General features: G+C 44.4%; 1 protein-coding gene across 1 annotated transcript in view; it reads left to right on the top strand.

The window, feature by feature from the left end:
• LOC128062818 (zinc finger protein 850-like) overlaps positions 1-14,218 on the top strand; it is a 782,010-nt gene that overhangs the window by 19,108 nt on the left and 748,684 nt on the right. The window contains exon 7 of the mRNA XM_052655254.1: positions 1,388-2,777. Coding sequence (XP_052511214.1) covers positions 1,388-2,777 — 1,390 coding nt within the window. The remainder of the gene's footprint in view (positions 1-1,387; positions 2,778-14,218) is intronic.

The raw sequence follows: 14,218 nt of genomic DNA on the forward strand, positions 1-14,218 counted from the left end.
TGTAGTAGAAAACTATTTAGGGAGCATTGGATTAGTCAATAATTTGTTATTATATTTCTTGAAATCACCTCTTCCCTAAAGTTTTCTCTTAGTGTCACCTCTTCTATGCACATTTCTTCTTTATAGATTTATCAAGAATTTCTTACTTGTGCCTGAGTTCCTGTGATATACATTAAGTGACTTAGCAGTAGTATAAAAGGCTCATTTATTTCTTCCCGAAAGCTTATATTCTATCTCACCAGGTAAGAAAGGTAGTGATGTGGTAGTAAATAAGCATTTAATTAATAACAGTGATACCAACCTACATATCTCTGTAAGACTAGTTTCTACAAAAAGACACATGGCAGAACCCTATTAAGATGTGATAGTTTTCCTAGGCTGGTGAAAGAAAGATGATGAATGGAAAAATCCCTTAATATCCACTCTGAAGTTCAGGGATCTGTGAGAAATGAAGAGCATTTACTTTATTAAAATACATGGAAATGGCTTATGGGAATGCTTTTTTCTGATTATGAAGACATGATTCTAGGATTTTGCCTAAACTCCAAGAGAAGTCACAAAGCATAAGGTATTTGTGGTTTCAGGGAATCTACAGAGATTTTTGAGTGGCAGAGTTAAGTGGTAGTGTCGGTTTTTTAAGAAAATTAGCCTGGCTGTATATGCAAGTCTCCTAGAAGAGGGAGAGAATAGAGGAAGAGAATTTGATGTACAGTCTGTTATGTTAATACAGGCATAAAATATTACTGCCATTGCAGCCTGCACCTTCAGGACTCTGTTATCCTACATTGAATTTTCTAAATCACCGTTTCCATGTTCTTCTATGAGCTCTCATTCTCTGGGGTCTGCTTACATATTTTTTTCAGTTGAAATACCTGTGCATAATATATTTTGTGGAGTTCATTATTTTCAAATCACCTTTTCTGTGTTAAATGTTTCCTTTGTTATAGCCCATGATAAAGGAAACATTTGGTTTTTTGAATCTTTCAGATTGGGAATCTATACATGAGACACAAGGATTACCTCTGAAGCAGTTTGTATGTGATGATATGTTAATGGAGAGAATTGCAAGCTATGAACGTGAATGTCCTACCTTTGGAGAAAATTGGAACTGTGAAGATCTTTTTGAGAGGCGGTTGTTAAGCCAAGAGACATTTATCAGGCAAGAAAGAAGCACTCCTAAAGAAACCCTCACTGTGGAAACAGACCACAGATATAACAAACCTGAGAAATTTGTTCCTCTACACAGTATAGAAGAGAATATTTATAATAATCACAAGTCAGATAAAAAAAACTTCTCCAAAAATTCCATGGTATTAAAACACAAGAAAGTCTATGCAGGAAAGAAACTTTTTAAATGTAATGAATGTGAGAAAACCTTCACCCAGAGCTCATCTCTTACTGTTCATCAGAGAATTCATACTGGAGAGAAACCATATGAGTGTAAGGACTGTGGGAAGGCCTTCAACCAGAGTCAACACCTTGTCCAGCACCACAGAATACACACTGGAGAGAAACTCTTTGAATGTAAGGAATGTAGGAAAGCCTTCAGCCAAAATGTACATCTTATTCAACATCAAAGAATTCATACTGGAGAAAAACCATATAAATGTAAGGAGTGTAGAAAAGCCTTCAGCCAGCCTGCACACCTTGCTCAGCATCAGAGAATTCATACTGGGGAGAAGCCTTATAAATGTAAGGAATGTGGCAAGGCCTTCAGTGATGGCTCCTCCTTTGCCCGACATCAGAGGTGTCACACCGGCAAAAGACCCTACGAATGTATTGAATGTGGGAAAGCTTTCAGGCAGAACACATCGCTTATCCGTCACTGGAGATATTACCACACTGGGGAGAAACCCTTTGACTGCATCGACTGTGGCAAGGCCTTCAGCGATCACATAGGACTTATTCAGCACAGGAGAATTCATACTGGAGAGAAACCCTACAGATGTAACGTGTGTGGGAAAACCTTCAGCTACGGCTCATCCCTGACTGTGCATCAGAGAATTCACACAGGAGAGAAACCATATGAATGTGATATCTGTGGGAAAGCCTTTAGCCATCATGCCTCACTCACCCAGCACCAAAGAGTGCATTCTGGAGAGAAGCCTTACCAGTGCAGAGAATGTGGGAAGGCCTTCAGGCAGAGCATACACCTTGCTAGCCATCTGAGGATCCATACTGGAGAAAAACCCTATGAATGTAAGGAATGTGGAAAAGCTTTTAGCATCAGTTCGCAGCTGGGTACTCATCAGAGAATTCATACTGGAGAGAAACCTTATGAATGTAAGGAATGCGGGAAAGCCTTCAACCAGAGGGCACACCTCGCACAGCACCATAAAATTCATACTGGAGAGAAACCTTACAATTGTACTGAATGTGGTAAAGCCTTCAGCCAGGCTACCCGCCTTGTCCAACATCAGAGAGTTCACACAGGAGAGAAACCCTATGAATGTACTGAATGTGGGAAGGCTTTTAGCGACAGCTCATCCCGTGCTCAGCATCTGAGACTTCACACAGGCCAAAAGCCCTATGCATGTGTCGACTGTGAGAAGGCATTCAGAACAAAATCATCACTCACTTGTCATCAAAGATGTCACACAGGGGAGAAGCCTTACAAATGTAGTGCATGCGGTAAAGCCTTTAGCCATCGACAGTCGCTTACTGTTCATCAGAGAATTCATTCCGGAGAAAAACCGTATCAGTGTAAGGAATGTAGGAAAACCTTCAGCCAGATTGGACACCTTAATCTACACAGAAGAATCCACACTGGAGAGAGAGCTTACGAATGTAAAGAATGCGGAGAAGTCTTCAGACAAAGTGTGCACCTTGCTCACCATCATAAAATCCATGCTGCAGCGTCGTCTCCAGCCCTGAGCTCTTCCCCACCCCCCGTGTCACCAAGTCCTGGGGGTGTGTCTGCTGAGTATTTCTGGAACTCATCCACGTCTTTCCATCCTCATTGCCCTAATCCAAAACATAGTCATCTCGTCTGGACTGTTCCAGTTGTCTGAACACTGGTCCCTCTGCATCCTCTTTGGTCTCCTCCGAGTTCATTCTTCACACTCCTTCCACAGTGGTCCGTTCAAATGTAATTATATGACTCTCTTAAAACCCTCGGTGTGAAAGTTTAAACTACTTGATGCATACCAAGTGCTTAGCATAGTGCCTGACCCAGACTAAATGCTCTATAGTGATAGCTTAGTATCCTTCAGAGTCTGCTTGAAAGCTGTTTTTAAGCAGTGAACTCTGGAAGACAGTATATGTACTTGGAGATCATAACAGTTTTTAAAACTGAAACTTAATGTGAATGATGAGGATTAGCATGTGTTAAAGCTTAAACATTAACACGTTTAAAGCTTTATACCACCACATATATGACTGTATTCCTTTGTTGGTGAGAAAATTCAAAATGACCTAATACATCGAGTATGTTTTAGGAAGTATCTAGAACTCTGGATAAGACTGGAACAAAAGAATTAGAAAATAACTGGGAATAATGCAAGACTGTATTTAGTAAAGGCAAAAAGTAAAAATTCCTAATATTTAAAATGGAAGAAGCAGAGAACTTGAATAGTCTAGCCCTTTTTTAAGACACCTGGTTTCACAGATTAATGCTGAACCTTCAAGGACTCATAATTAAGCTGTCTAGAGTACAGAAAAAAATAATTGAAATGGACTATTTTGGAGTACTTCTAACCTCTGTTAAGGAGAACACAGGTTATGAATAAATGGAGATCCATGTTTCTAGAAGGAACTTTTAGTACTGTAAACATGTCTGTACATTTGGTCAGTTCCAGTCACAATTCTTTTAGGATAAATTTCCACTGACGATTTTGTTCTGAAAATCAATGTAGAATGGTAAATAGGAAAGCATCACAAGGAAATTTTTGAAAAATGATTGTGTCCCCATGAATTTAGTTACTTGCAAAAGTAATTATTTTTCATGTGTCAGTGGGGGAGATAGATTACTTAAATGGTGCTTGACAATTATCCAGCTGGAAATAAAGTCAGATCCACATTTCACCCCTTACAGAGAAGTTCATTCCATATAGATTAAAGATATAATAGGAAACACAATATTAAATTTCTGAGAAGAGAATGTAGAATATTTCTATCCCCTTGAGTTCAGGTAGGCTTTAGTAAGCAGGACACAGTCCAGAAGTTATGAAGAGGGACAGTGTTAGGTAAGACCAGGTAAAAAATTTAAGCTTTTCCATGGTATAAGACACTATGCAAAGTGAAAAGACACACGACTGATATTTTATATATATATTACAAAGGATATAGCCCTTATGAAAAGTGCTGTTGCTTTATGTGGCAGCCTGGATGGGAGGGGAGTTCAGGGGAGAATGGATACATGTGTATGTATGGCTGAGTCCCTTTGCTGTCCACCTGAAACTGTCATAAGATTGTTAATTGGCTATACCCCAATACAGTACAAAAAGTTAAGAAATGCTGTTGTAAAGCAGCAAGTAAGAGACCCAGTCCGACAAAATCAGGTAAGACACACAGTATGACAGCAACTCTAAATGAAGAAAACAGTCAAGGAAAATCCTGATTGCACTAATGATCAGAGAAATGGAAATTTTAAAAGTTCTCACCACCAGCACAAACCAGCACACACATTATGGGTAATAGCCAGTACTGTTACAGATGTGACGTGTTTTTATACGTTGGGAGGGTAAATAGGTAGAAAGCCATTTTAGAAGGCAATATGGGAATGGCTGCCCACTCCAGTATTCTTGCCTGGAGAATCCCATGGACAGAGGGGCCTGGTGGGCTGCAGTCCGTGGGGTCACATAGCAGCAGACATGACTGAATGACTAGCACACCAGCACTGACATGGTATTGTATATCAACATGTAAAGTGCAATTAATCACTGCTGCAATTCTAGGGCTTTATCTCCTCAAAAAGCACAGGCACAAAAATATAGACAGACATTTACCACAGAATTTTTAAAAACTTGGAACAGCTTAAGTATCCAGCAGTAGTAAATGGATTAGTTAATTGTGGAAAATCAGTTCAGTAGATTACTATGCAGTAACTGAAAAGAATGAGGACGATCTCTATACTCACAAAACTATGCCTTGTAGTTTATGGAGAATGTAATTTTCGTAACTGTAATACGGCATAGTTACAAGTACATAAACTAAGTTAACGTGAGCTATGTTGGTTTTGTCTGCAATGCAAATAGACACCATGCATGCACAGATTCCTTCCCTGTTGGTTGGGCTGCTCTGATGTCATTCCCTGGGGTTTTCTTTGCGTCACTAGCTTGTATACAGTTCACGTTAGTCCAGTCAGACACACTCTCCTCGGGACTCAGGCGGGAGCTGAACATGAATCATCTCTTGGCCACAACTTTTAAGATGCTTCCCGAGTTCCTGCTGTTCTGCTTCCTAGAGGTGAACTGTTTCATGTTCTTTCCAGGTTGTCCCCCCACCAGCATTTTGTTCTCATTTTAAAATAAGATTAAGTTCTTTTGCTGTCTATCGGGGAAAACTAACCAGTATGGAAATTGGTTAGCACTGAGTGGGTTTCAGGCCAAAGATTCTTAGAAAGTGTGGAATTATGATTCAAGTGTGGTTATTGGGTGAATTGGAGCAGAGCAGTATAAGGCACCTAATCCTGTTTTGTGCCATGAAAGTAACAGGCCTTCATAGCAACAGAAAGACAGCTCGTCAGCTGAGGTCTGGATGGCTCTTTCCTTGGATGCATTAACAGGACAGAAGGTGCCAGTGCATGGAGTAGGTATGATGCCTGTTCAGAGCGGAACTGGGTAACAGAAAGCAAGAGGGTACAAGGACTTATTTCTTAATAAACTTCTTTGCTTTAAGGCATGAAGTAGCACCCAAGTCATTCGTGTAACATAACTGAAAGACTTCTTATAGCTTTTACTGTTCAGTCGCTAAGTCAGGTCTGACTCTGTGACCCCATGGACTGCAACAGCCCAGGAAACAAAAGCAGAAAGCAGGACAGGATGTGTGTGCCCCTGGGAGGGAGGTGTGAAGAGAAAGGTGCTCACACCTCGGGGAGAGCCAGGGGGCTTCAGCAGCTGGGAGGGGGCTTCAGCAGCTGGGAGGGGGCTTCAGCAGCTGGGAGGGGGCTTCAGCAGCTGGGAGGGGGCACAGCTGCAGGCAGAACCAAGAGGCCCGCCAGGTCAGCGCTGCCACTGCACTTCCCAGCCCTGGAGGCTTCCAAGGCTTTGTGGGGAGAAGCCTGAATGCCATGCGGACAGAGGGCCATTCAGGGCCCGTGAAGAGGGGGGGAGTCAGCACCCTTATTCTCAGGGCCCGTGAAAGAGGGGGGGAGTCAGCACCCTTATTCTCAGGGCCCGTGAAAGAGGGGGGGAGTCAGCACCCTTATTCTCAGGGCCCATGAAAGGGGGGGGAGTCTCAGCACCCTTATTCTCAGGGCCCGTGAAAGGGGGGGGGAGTCACAGCACCCTTATTCTCAGGGCCCGTGAAAGGGGGGGGGGAAGTCAGCACCCTTATTCTCAGGGCCCGTGAAAGAGGGGGGAGTCACAGCACCCTTATTCTCAGGGCCCGTGAAAGGGGGGGGAGTCACAGCACCCTTATTCTCAGGGCCCGTGAAAGAGGGGGGGAGTCACAGCACCCTTATTCTCAGGGCCCGTGAAAGAGGGGGGAGTCAGCACCCTTATTCTCAGGGCCCGTGAAAGAGGGGGGGAGTCACAGCACCCTTATTCTCAGGGCCCGTGAAAGAGGGGGGGAGTCAGCACCCTTATTCTCAGGGTCCGTGAAAGGGTGGGGAGTCAGCACCCTTATTCTCAGGGCCCCTGAAAGAGGGGGGGAGTCAGCACCCTTATTCTCAGGGCCCGTGAAGGGGGGGGGAGTCAGCACCCTTATTCTCAGGGCCCGTGAAAGGGGGGAGTCACAGCACCCTTATTCTCAGGGCCCGTGAAAGAGGGGGGAGTCAGCACCCTTATTCTCAGGGCCCGTGAAAGGGGGGGGGGTCACAGCACCCTTATTCTCAGGGCCCGTGAAAGAGGGGGGGAAGTCACAGCACCCTTATTCTCAGGGCCCATGAAAGAGGGGGGGAGTCACAGCACCCTTATTCTCAGGGCCCATGAAAGGGGGGGAGTCAGCACCCTTATTCTCAGGGCCCGTGAAAGAGGGGGGGAGTCAGCACCCTTATTCTCAGGGCCTGTGAAAGAGGGGGGAGTCACTGCACCCTTATTCTCAGGGCCCATGAAAGAGGGGGAGTCAGCACCCTTATTCTCAGGGCCCGTGAAAGAGGGGGGGAGTCAGCACCCTTATTCTCAGGGCCCATGAAAGAGGGGGGGAGTCAGCACCCTTATTCTCAGGGCCCGTGAAAGAGGGGGGAGTCACAGCACCCTTATTCTTGGCGTACTCTGGCGGGGGCAGCACCTCTCAAACCCCACTGTAACACGCGAAGGGCTCAGCTATGCTCCTGTGGTCGGCTGTGGGCTGGTGCTCCAGAACGGCTCAGCTGACTCCCGTCTTGCTCGGTGAGCCCTCAAGGCCGGAGCCGGGACTTACAGCAGGGAGACATGGGCATGGCACCGAGCTTGCTTCCGGTTCCACTGGTCAAAGCAGGCCCCATAGCCAAGGCCAGGGCGGTGTGGGAAGGGCTGACTGGATGGTGTGGCTACAGGGAAGGATGAAACATGCCAATCACTAGTGCAGACCACCTGCATTACCAGGAACTGCGGAGCACTACAAGGTCTAGTTTAGGAGACCAGGGTTCGATTCCTGGGTTGGGAAGATGCCCTGGAGAAGAGAATGGCAAGCCGCTCCAGTATTCTTGCCTGGAGAATTCCACGGACAGAGGAGCCTGGAGGGCTACAGTCCATGGGGTCAGAGTCAGATGCAACTGAGTGCACACGCACACACATAATTTATAAAGAAGAAAAGTAATCATCTTACCTCTATGTTCTCCTTCCCACCAGTCAGCAAGCTCCTCTCCCTCGAGGCAACCACTCAGAGCAGTTGCCTCGTATCTTTCCAGAATATTCTATGCATGTATAAGCAAATTTTTATGTGGGTATTTGTTTATATGCATAAATATTCTAAAAAGTTATATAATGCTCCTTTCTACCCAAATGGTACCACATGGAATGGTTTTCCAGCTTGCTTTTATTCATTGTCATCTGAAACCCTCTGTATGCTTAGACAGGCAGGTGGATGTTACCATTTCACACAGTTTGGGCATAAGCTATTTTTTATCTTTTTTTTCTCTAAATCATTCTTGTTTTTTAAAATATTAATTTATTTATTTAGGGGGCATAAGATTTATTATAAAGAATCCCTTACGATTATTTAAACCTCATTGTGATTTGTTTAGCTTCAGAAAAAAAAAATTGCTGAAAAGTATTTCTCAGTTGTGCTGCTGCTGCTGTTGCTAAGTCGCTTCAGTCGTGTCCGACTCTGTGTGACCTCATAGACGGCAGCCGACCAGGCTCCCCCATCCCTGGGATTCTCCAGGCAAGAACACTGGAGTGGGTTGCCATTTCCTTCTCCAATGCATGAAAGTGAAAAGTGAAAGCGAAGCCGCTCAGTCGTGTCCGACTCGCAGCAACCCCATGGACCGCAGCCTACCAGGCTCCTCCGTCCATGGGATTGTTCAGGCAAGAGTACTGGAGTGGCTTGCCATTGCCTTCTCCATCTCAGTTGTGAGTGAAGCCTTTCTTCCAAATTTGACCTGTGTTGTAGGGCAACTAGGACCTCTCTACATAAAAGAGAATGTCCACATTAAAAAAACAAATTGCTATGCCATTTTCAATCATATAGAAAGGCATAAAGTATAGTACATGCCCATATTCAATATTTTTTAAAAATAACTTTGGTAACAAGAAAATATAATACCTGTACTTTTAAAATAAGGAAATGCACCATACTTTATAATATATATTTGCTTTAAAAATAGGCTGTGAAGATCTGTCTATATGTCTATTTTCCAGGTCAATTTTAAAGTAAATTACAGACATGCTCTCACTTCCTCAGCTTGCATCTCTAAGGAAAAAACAATTTGTACTCACTTCAGCAGAACATATACTAAACAGAAGGAAAAATAAAGTATCTTCTATACAACCACAATACCCTTCTCACACAATGAAATGAATAATTCCTTAATATCACTGACCAGTCCGTATTCAGATTTCCCTGCTTCTCCCACCAAGACAGGTTGGAAAAGTGATTCAATTTTATTAGAGACCAATGTGTCAAGCCAAAATCACTGCAGATGGCGACTGCAGCCATGAAATTAAAAGATGCTTGCCCCTTGGAAGAAAACTGTTTAATGTGCTATCGACAGCACATTCAAAAGCAGAGACGTTACTTTGCCAACAAAGGTCCGTCTAGTCAAGGCTATGGTTTTTCCAGTGGTCATGTACGGATGTGAGAGTTGAATTACAGAGAAAGCTGAGCACTGAAGAATTGATGCTTTTGAACTGTGGTGTTGGAGAAGACTCTGGAGAGTCCCTTGGACTGCAAGGAGATCCAACCAGTCCATTCTGAAGGAGATTAGTCCTGAATATTCATTGGACAGACTGATGTTGAAGCTGAAACTCCAACACTTTGGCCACCTGATGCAAAAAACTGACCCATTTGAAAAGACCCTGATGCTGGGAAAGATTGCAGGCAGGGGGAGAAGGGAATGACAGAGGATGAGATGGTTGGATGGCATCACCAACGCAATGGACATGAGTTTCAGCAAGCTCCGGAAGTTGGTGATGGACAGGGAAGCCTGGCATGCTGCAGTCCGTGGGTTGCAAAGAGTCGGACACAACAGAGCGACTGAACTGAACTGTGCCTTGTCTGTGAACTGGGCATATTAGCTTGTGGAGAGGAGCACATGGTCAACACATGGAGACACATACCTCCCTGCCCACCTGGCCTCTCAGTTCTCAGCCCTGTAGAGGAAACCAGGGAGGGCCTGGGAGGAGAGAATCTGTCTGCTTTTTTTTTTTCCTGTCCCGTCATTTTTTGCACAGGCCTTGGCACACAAGGGGTCGTGAAGAAATGCCAGGTGAATGAATGAGTAAGAGAAAAACCTTCCCTGCTGGTCCAGTGGTAAAGAATCTGCCTTTCTAACGGATTCGATCCCTAGTCTGGGAAGAGCCCACGGAGCAACTAAGCCCGTGCGCCGCAACTAAGCCCGTGCGCCACAACTAAGCCCGTGCGCCACAACTAAGCCCGTGCGCCACAACTGAGTCTGTGCGCTGGAGCCCACTCGGCCCACGAGCCGCGACCACTCGGCCCACGAGCTGCGACTACTGAAGCCAAGTCCCCTAGAGCCTGTGCTCCACAACAGAGAAGCCCCCGCAATGAGAAGCCTGAGCACAGCTGGAGAGGAGGCCCTGCTCACTGCAGCTAGAGAAAGCCGTACAGTCGCAAAGACCCAGCACAGCAAAAACAGAAAATAAACACACAGAGAGAACAGCCCTCTGCCGGCTGGTGTCCTGCCGGGTCAGGAACCGCGGTGTCTGAGTCTTGCCTGTATTCAAGGCATCACCCAGGCCACAGCACAGCAGGTCCTGATGAAGGGCTTACCTGAAGGCCCAGGGAGCCACCGGGGCATCTGTGGGGAAGAACAGTGCAGGCAGAGGTCCGCTCCAGAGCCAGTGCCAACGTCCTGAGACAGGGGCATCACGGGCTTATCGGAACAGCCACGGGCCAGTGTGGCTGGAGCAGGGCAGGGAACGAAAGGGAGGCATGGCAGGGTGGGGAAGGCCACAGGCGAGTCCGCGTGGGGTTGGATGGCCAGGGGGGGACTCTGCCTTTGACTTCCTGAAGTGGGTGGATTACGAACGGTCTTAATTACGTTTAATGGGATCTCCCTGGCTCTTGGGTGAAGAACGGAGCATCGGGGTGCCGGTGGGGACCTCCATCATCCATCAAATGAGCGTTCTGGCACGTGACAGAGCTGAAATAAATAAGCACTGCTCTATGGTTCATCCCAGGTGGCTCTGTGGTAAAGAGCCCACCTGCAATGCAGGAGGCGCTGGTTCCATCCCTGGGTTGGGAAGATCCCCTAGAGGAGGAAATGGCAACCCACTCCAGTATTCTTACCTGGGAAATACCTTGGACAGAGAAGCCTGGTGGGCTACAGTCCACGGGGTTGCAAAGAGTTGGACATGACTTAGAGACTAAAACAACAACAACAAACCAGCTCCAAATTTTTTTCTTTATAAATTCATTTTTTACCTGGACAAGTCTCCCCTTTCAACTCTTTGCTTCTCTTCCAGGAATACTTGCTTGTGCATGCTAAGTCATATCTGCCTCTTGACCACCCCAGGGGCTGCAGCCTGCCAGGCGCCTCTGTCCTTGGGATTCTCCAGGCAAGAATACTATATCGGGTTGCCATTTCCTTCTCCAGGGGATCTTCCCGACCTAAGGATGAAATCTGTGTCTCATGTATTGGCAGGTCGGTTCTTTACCACTGTACCGCTTGAGCCGTTTTTCCAGGAATACTTAACAGACTGAAAAAATAGTGATATGTACTACCTCCCTGCATATTTCTAGTAATTATCTTTCAAGACCCAGGAATCTTTTCCCAACATCTCCAAGAACATAATTGTTGAAAAAGATGGTTTATTTTATTTTCTGCACTGGCCAACACCTTTTACAAATACCATGTTTAATACAGCTTGTATATCCTCATTTACATTTTCAGTCACGACGGTTTGTTCCAACTCTAAATGAAGCCAATTTAATCCTGAACGTTGGTGAAAGTGAATCTATAATGAATCTCTTAGCTTGCTAAATGTGCTAAGTTGCTTCAGTCGTGTCCAACTCTTTGCAACCCATAGACTGTAGCCTGCCAGGCTCCTCTGTCCATGGAACTCTCCAGGCAAGAATACTGCAGTGGGTTGCCATTTCCTTCTCCAGGGGATCTTCCCAACCCAGGAATCGAACCCGGGTTCCCTGCACTGCACGCGGATTCTTTACCCACTAAGCTATGAGGGAAGCCCCTTTTGGGGCTTGAGTTTATATGAAATGAGACTCTCCCGTCTGCAACCAATAAAATCCCAAAGAATGGAACAGCTGAGGCATGTGTTTCTTTTAAGGGCCAGTTGTGGCTTGTTGAACACAATCAGCCGGAGACAGGAGTGGAGAGAGAGAGAAGCCAACACTTTACCTGCCCTAATGTCTCCAACAAACTCAAAAGAGGCCACTCAAAGTCCTATTAAAACAACATGACTCAGAGAGTCCAAATACACATACCCAGGGAGTTTAAACAGCAGGATGGAAATATCGACCACTATTAGACAGGGTAAAATTGAAAGCAAGGGATTACATTAGTTAAAGACAATCATTTCCTATTGGGCAAAGGATTAAGAATCGGATTTTAACCAACAGTTACTGCGTGCCCACTCTACACTTGGCACTGTGCCAGGTGTTTCACATGTATTACTTAGTGGACAAAGACGTAGCAATGCTATATAAATTATATGCACCAAATTACACAGCTGCTAAATACACAGTATATATTAATAAAAATAGATTGACAAACGTAATCAATACTAACAGATTTGTACATAGCCTTATTGGTTTTTGACATGTAGGTTTGGACAAAACGAAATAGCATGTGATTCTGAACAACGTAATTGATAAGATGAAGTTGATTAACTGACATGTAGTTCTGAATTCTACAGACAGAAAATATATATTCACCTTGTGTCCATGAAACACACACAGACACTGGATATGCTCTAGGCCAGGATAAAGGCTTCTTGAAAGGCCCTGAAAGCAGATGTGTGATGGCCCACACTCTCGGCTCACAGCGCAGTGAATTGGGAAGAAACCTCTCTTTAAATAGACCTTGTCGCTGAGTTTCCAATCACTCTTTAGAAACCCTGCAATAAAATACTTAGGCAACAACAAGATAAACAAGAACACGAATTATCCTTCTTTGAGATGTGGCCAAGGCTATAACCAGAAGTACATTTATATTATTAAATGCACTATTACAGCAAATAGTTTTATAAAAAGAATATAAATAAATTAAGATGTCAACTTAAAAATTGAGACAAGGAATAGAAACAACAAAAAAATAAACCCAATATATGTTAAAGGAAAAAAAATTATAAACTAGAGAAATAATGGACATAAACAAGTCCTAATGCTGGTTCTTCAGAAAAATGATAAACTAGACAAAACTTTGACAAATCAAAGGCAGAATGGGGACAGAATAAAGAGAAGATTTTGTTTAATTATATTGGGGCTGACCAAAAAAATTCATTCCAGTTTCTCTCTACCATCTTACAAAAGAACCCAAATGAACTTTTGGTTCAAGCCAAAAAATACTGTTCATAATTAAGCTAATCATCTGGAAGAAAATATTCAGTGGAATGAAGAATAGCCTAAGGAACAAAAGAATACCATAAATCATCAAAATTAATGGCGTTAAAAAGTATTAACGAGCTGAAAACAAGAGAAGAAACGGAGAAGCCATCTAAGAACACACGGAAACCTCCCTTCCGTAGCTCTAGGACCTGATCCCTTTCCTGAGTTCTTTACGCATGTCAAAGAATTGATACTTTTTACACTACAAGAAAGGATTTCCCTGATGGCTCAATGGTAAAGAATCTGCCTGCCAACACAGGAGACCCAGATTCTATCCCTAAGTTGGGAAGATCCCCTGGAGGAGGAAATGGAAACCCACTCCAGTAACCTTGCCTGGGAAATCCTACGGACAGAGGACCCTGGTGGGCTATAGCCCATGGGGGTCACAAAGAGTCAGACAGGACTGAGCACAGCCTAAATTACAGATCAAGTATTCAAAAGCACGGCAGAAGGTCAGACGTTACTCAAGTCCTTCTATGATGCGAGCTTAGCCACGATACCAAAACGAAACAAAGATAGCACCAATCTTATGTAAGAAGATAGACGCAAGAATCCTACATAAAATGTCAAGGAACAGAATTCAGTATCTGAAAAGCCAGGTGTGCCACCATCCTAAGAATGCAAAGGTGATATGTAATTGAGAAATTGACTCAATTTCATTGCTTGTATGTTGCACACGTGTTCACCTTCTCTGAAGTCACGCTGCATCTTCCACTTGGTGACATCTTGCATTTAAGCAGCATTCTGTTTCTCAAGAGTACACAAAATAATACGCACTTACAATCGAAGATGTCTTAAGTTCAGTGAAATACAGTAATGCAGAAACGGCACATGAAAAGGTGAAACATAAAAGTCATCTCAATGGGTGTGTAAAAGGCATTTGCTAACA

The sequence above is a fragment of the Budorcas taxicolor genome, chromosome 18, assembly GCF_023091745.1.
Source record: "Budorcas taxicolor isolate Tak-1 chromosome 18, Takin1.1, whole genome shotgun sequence".
In the NCBI taxonomy this organism is placed as follows: Eukaryota; Metazoa; Chordata; class Mammalia; order Artiodactyla; family Bovidae; genus Budorcas; species Budorcas taxicolor.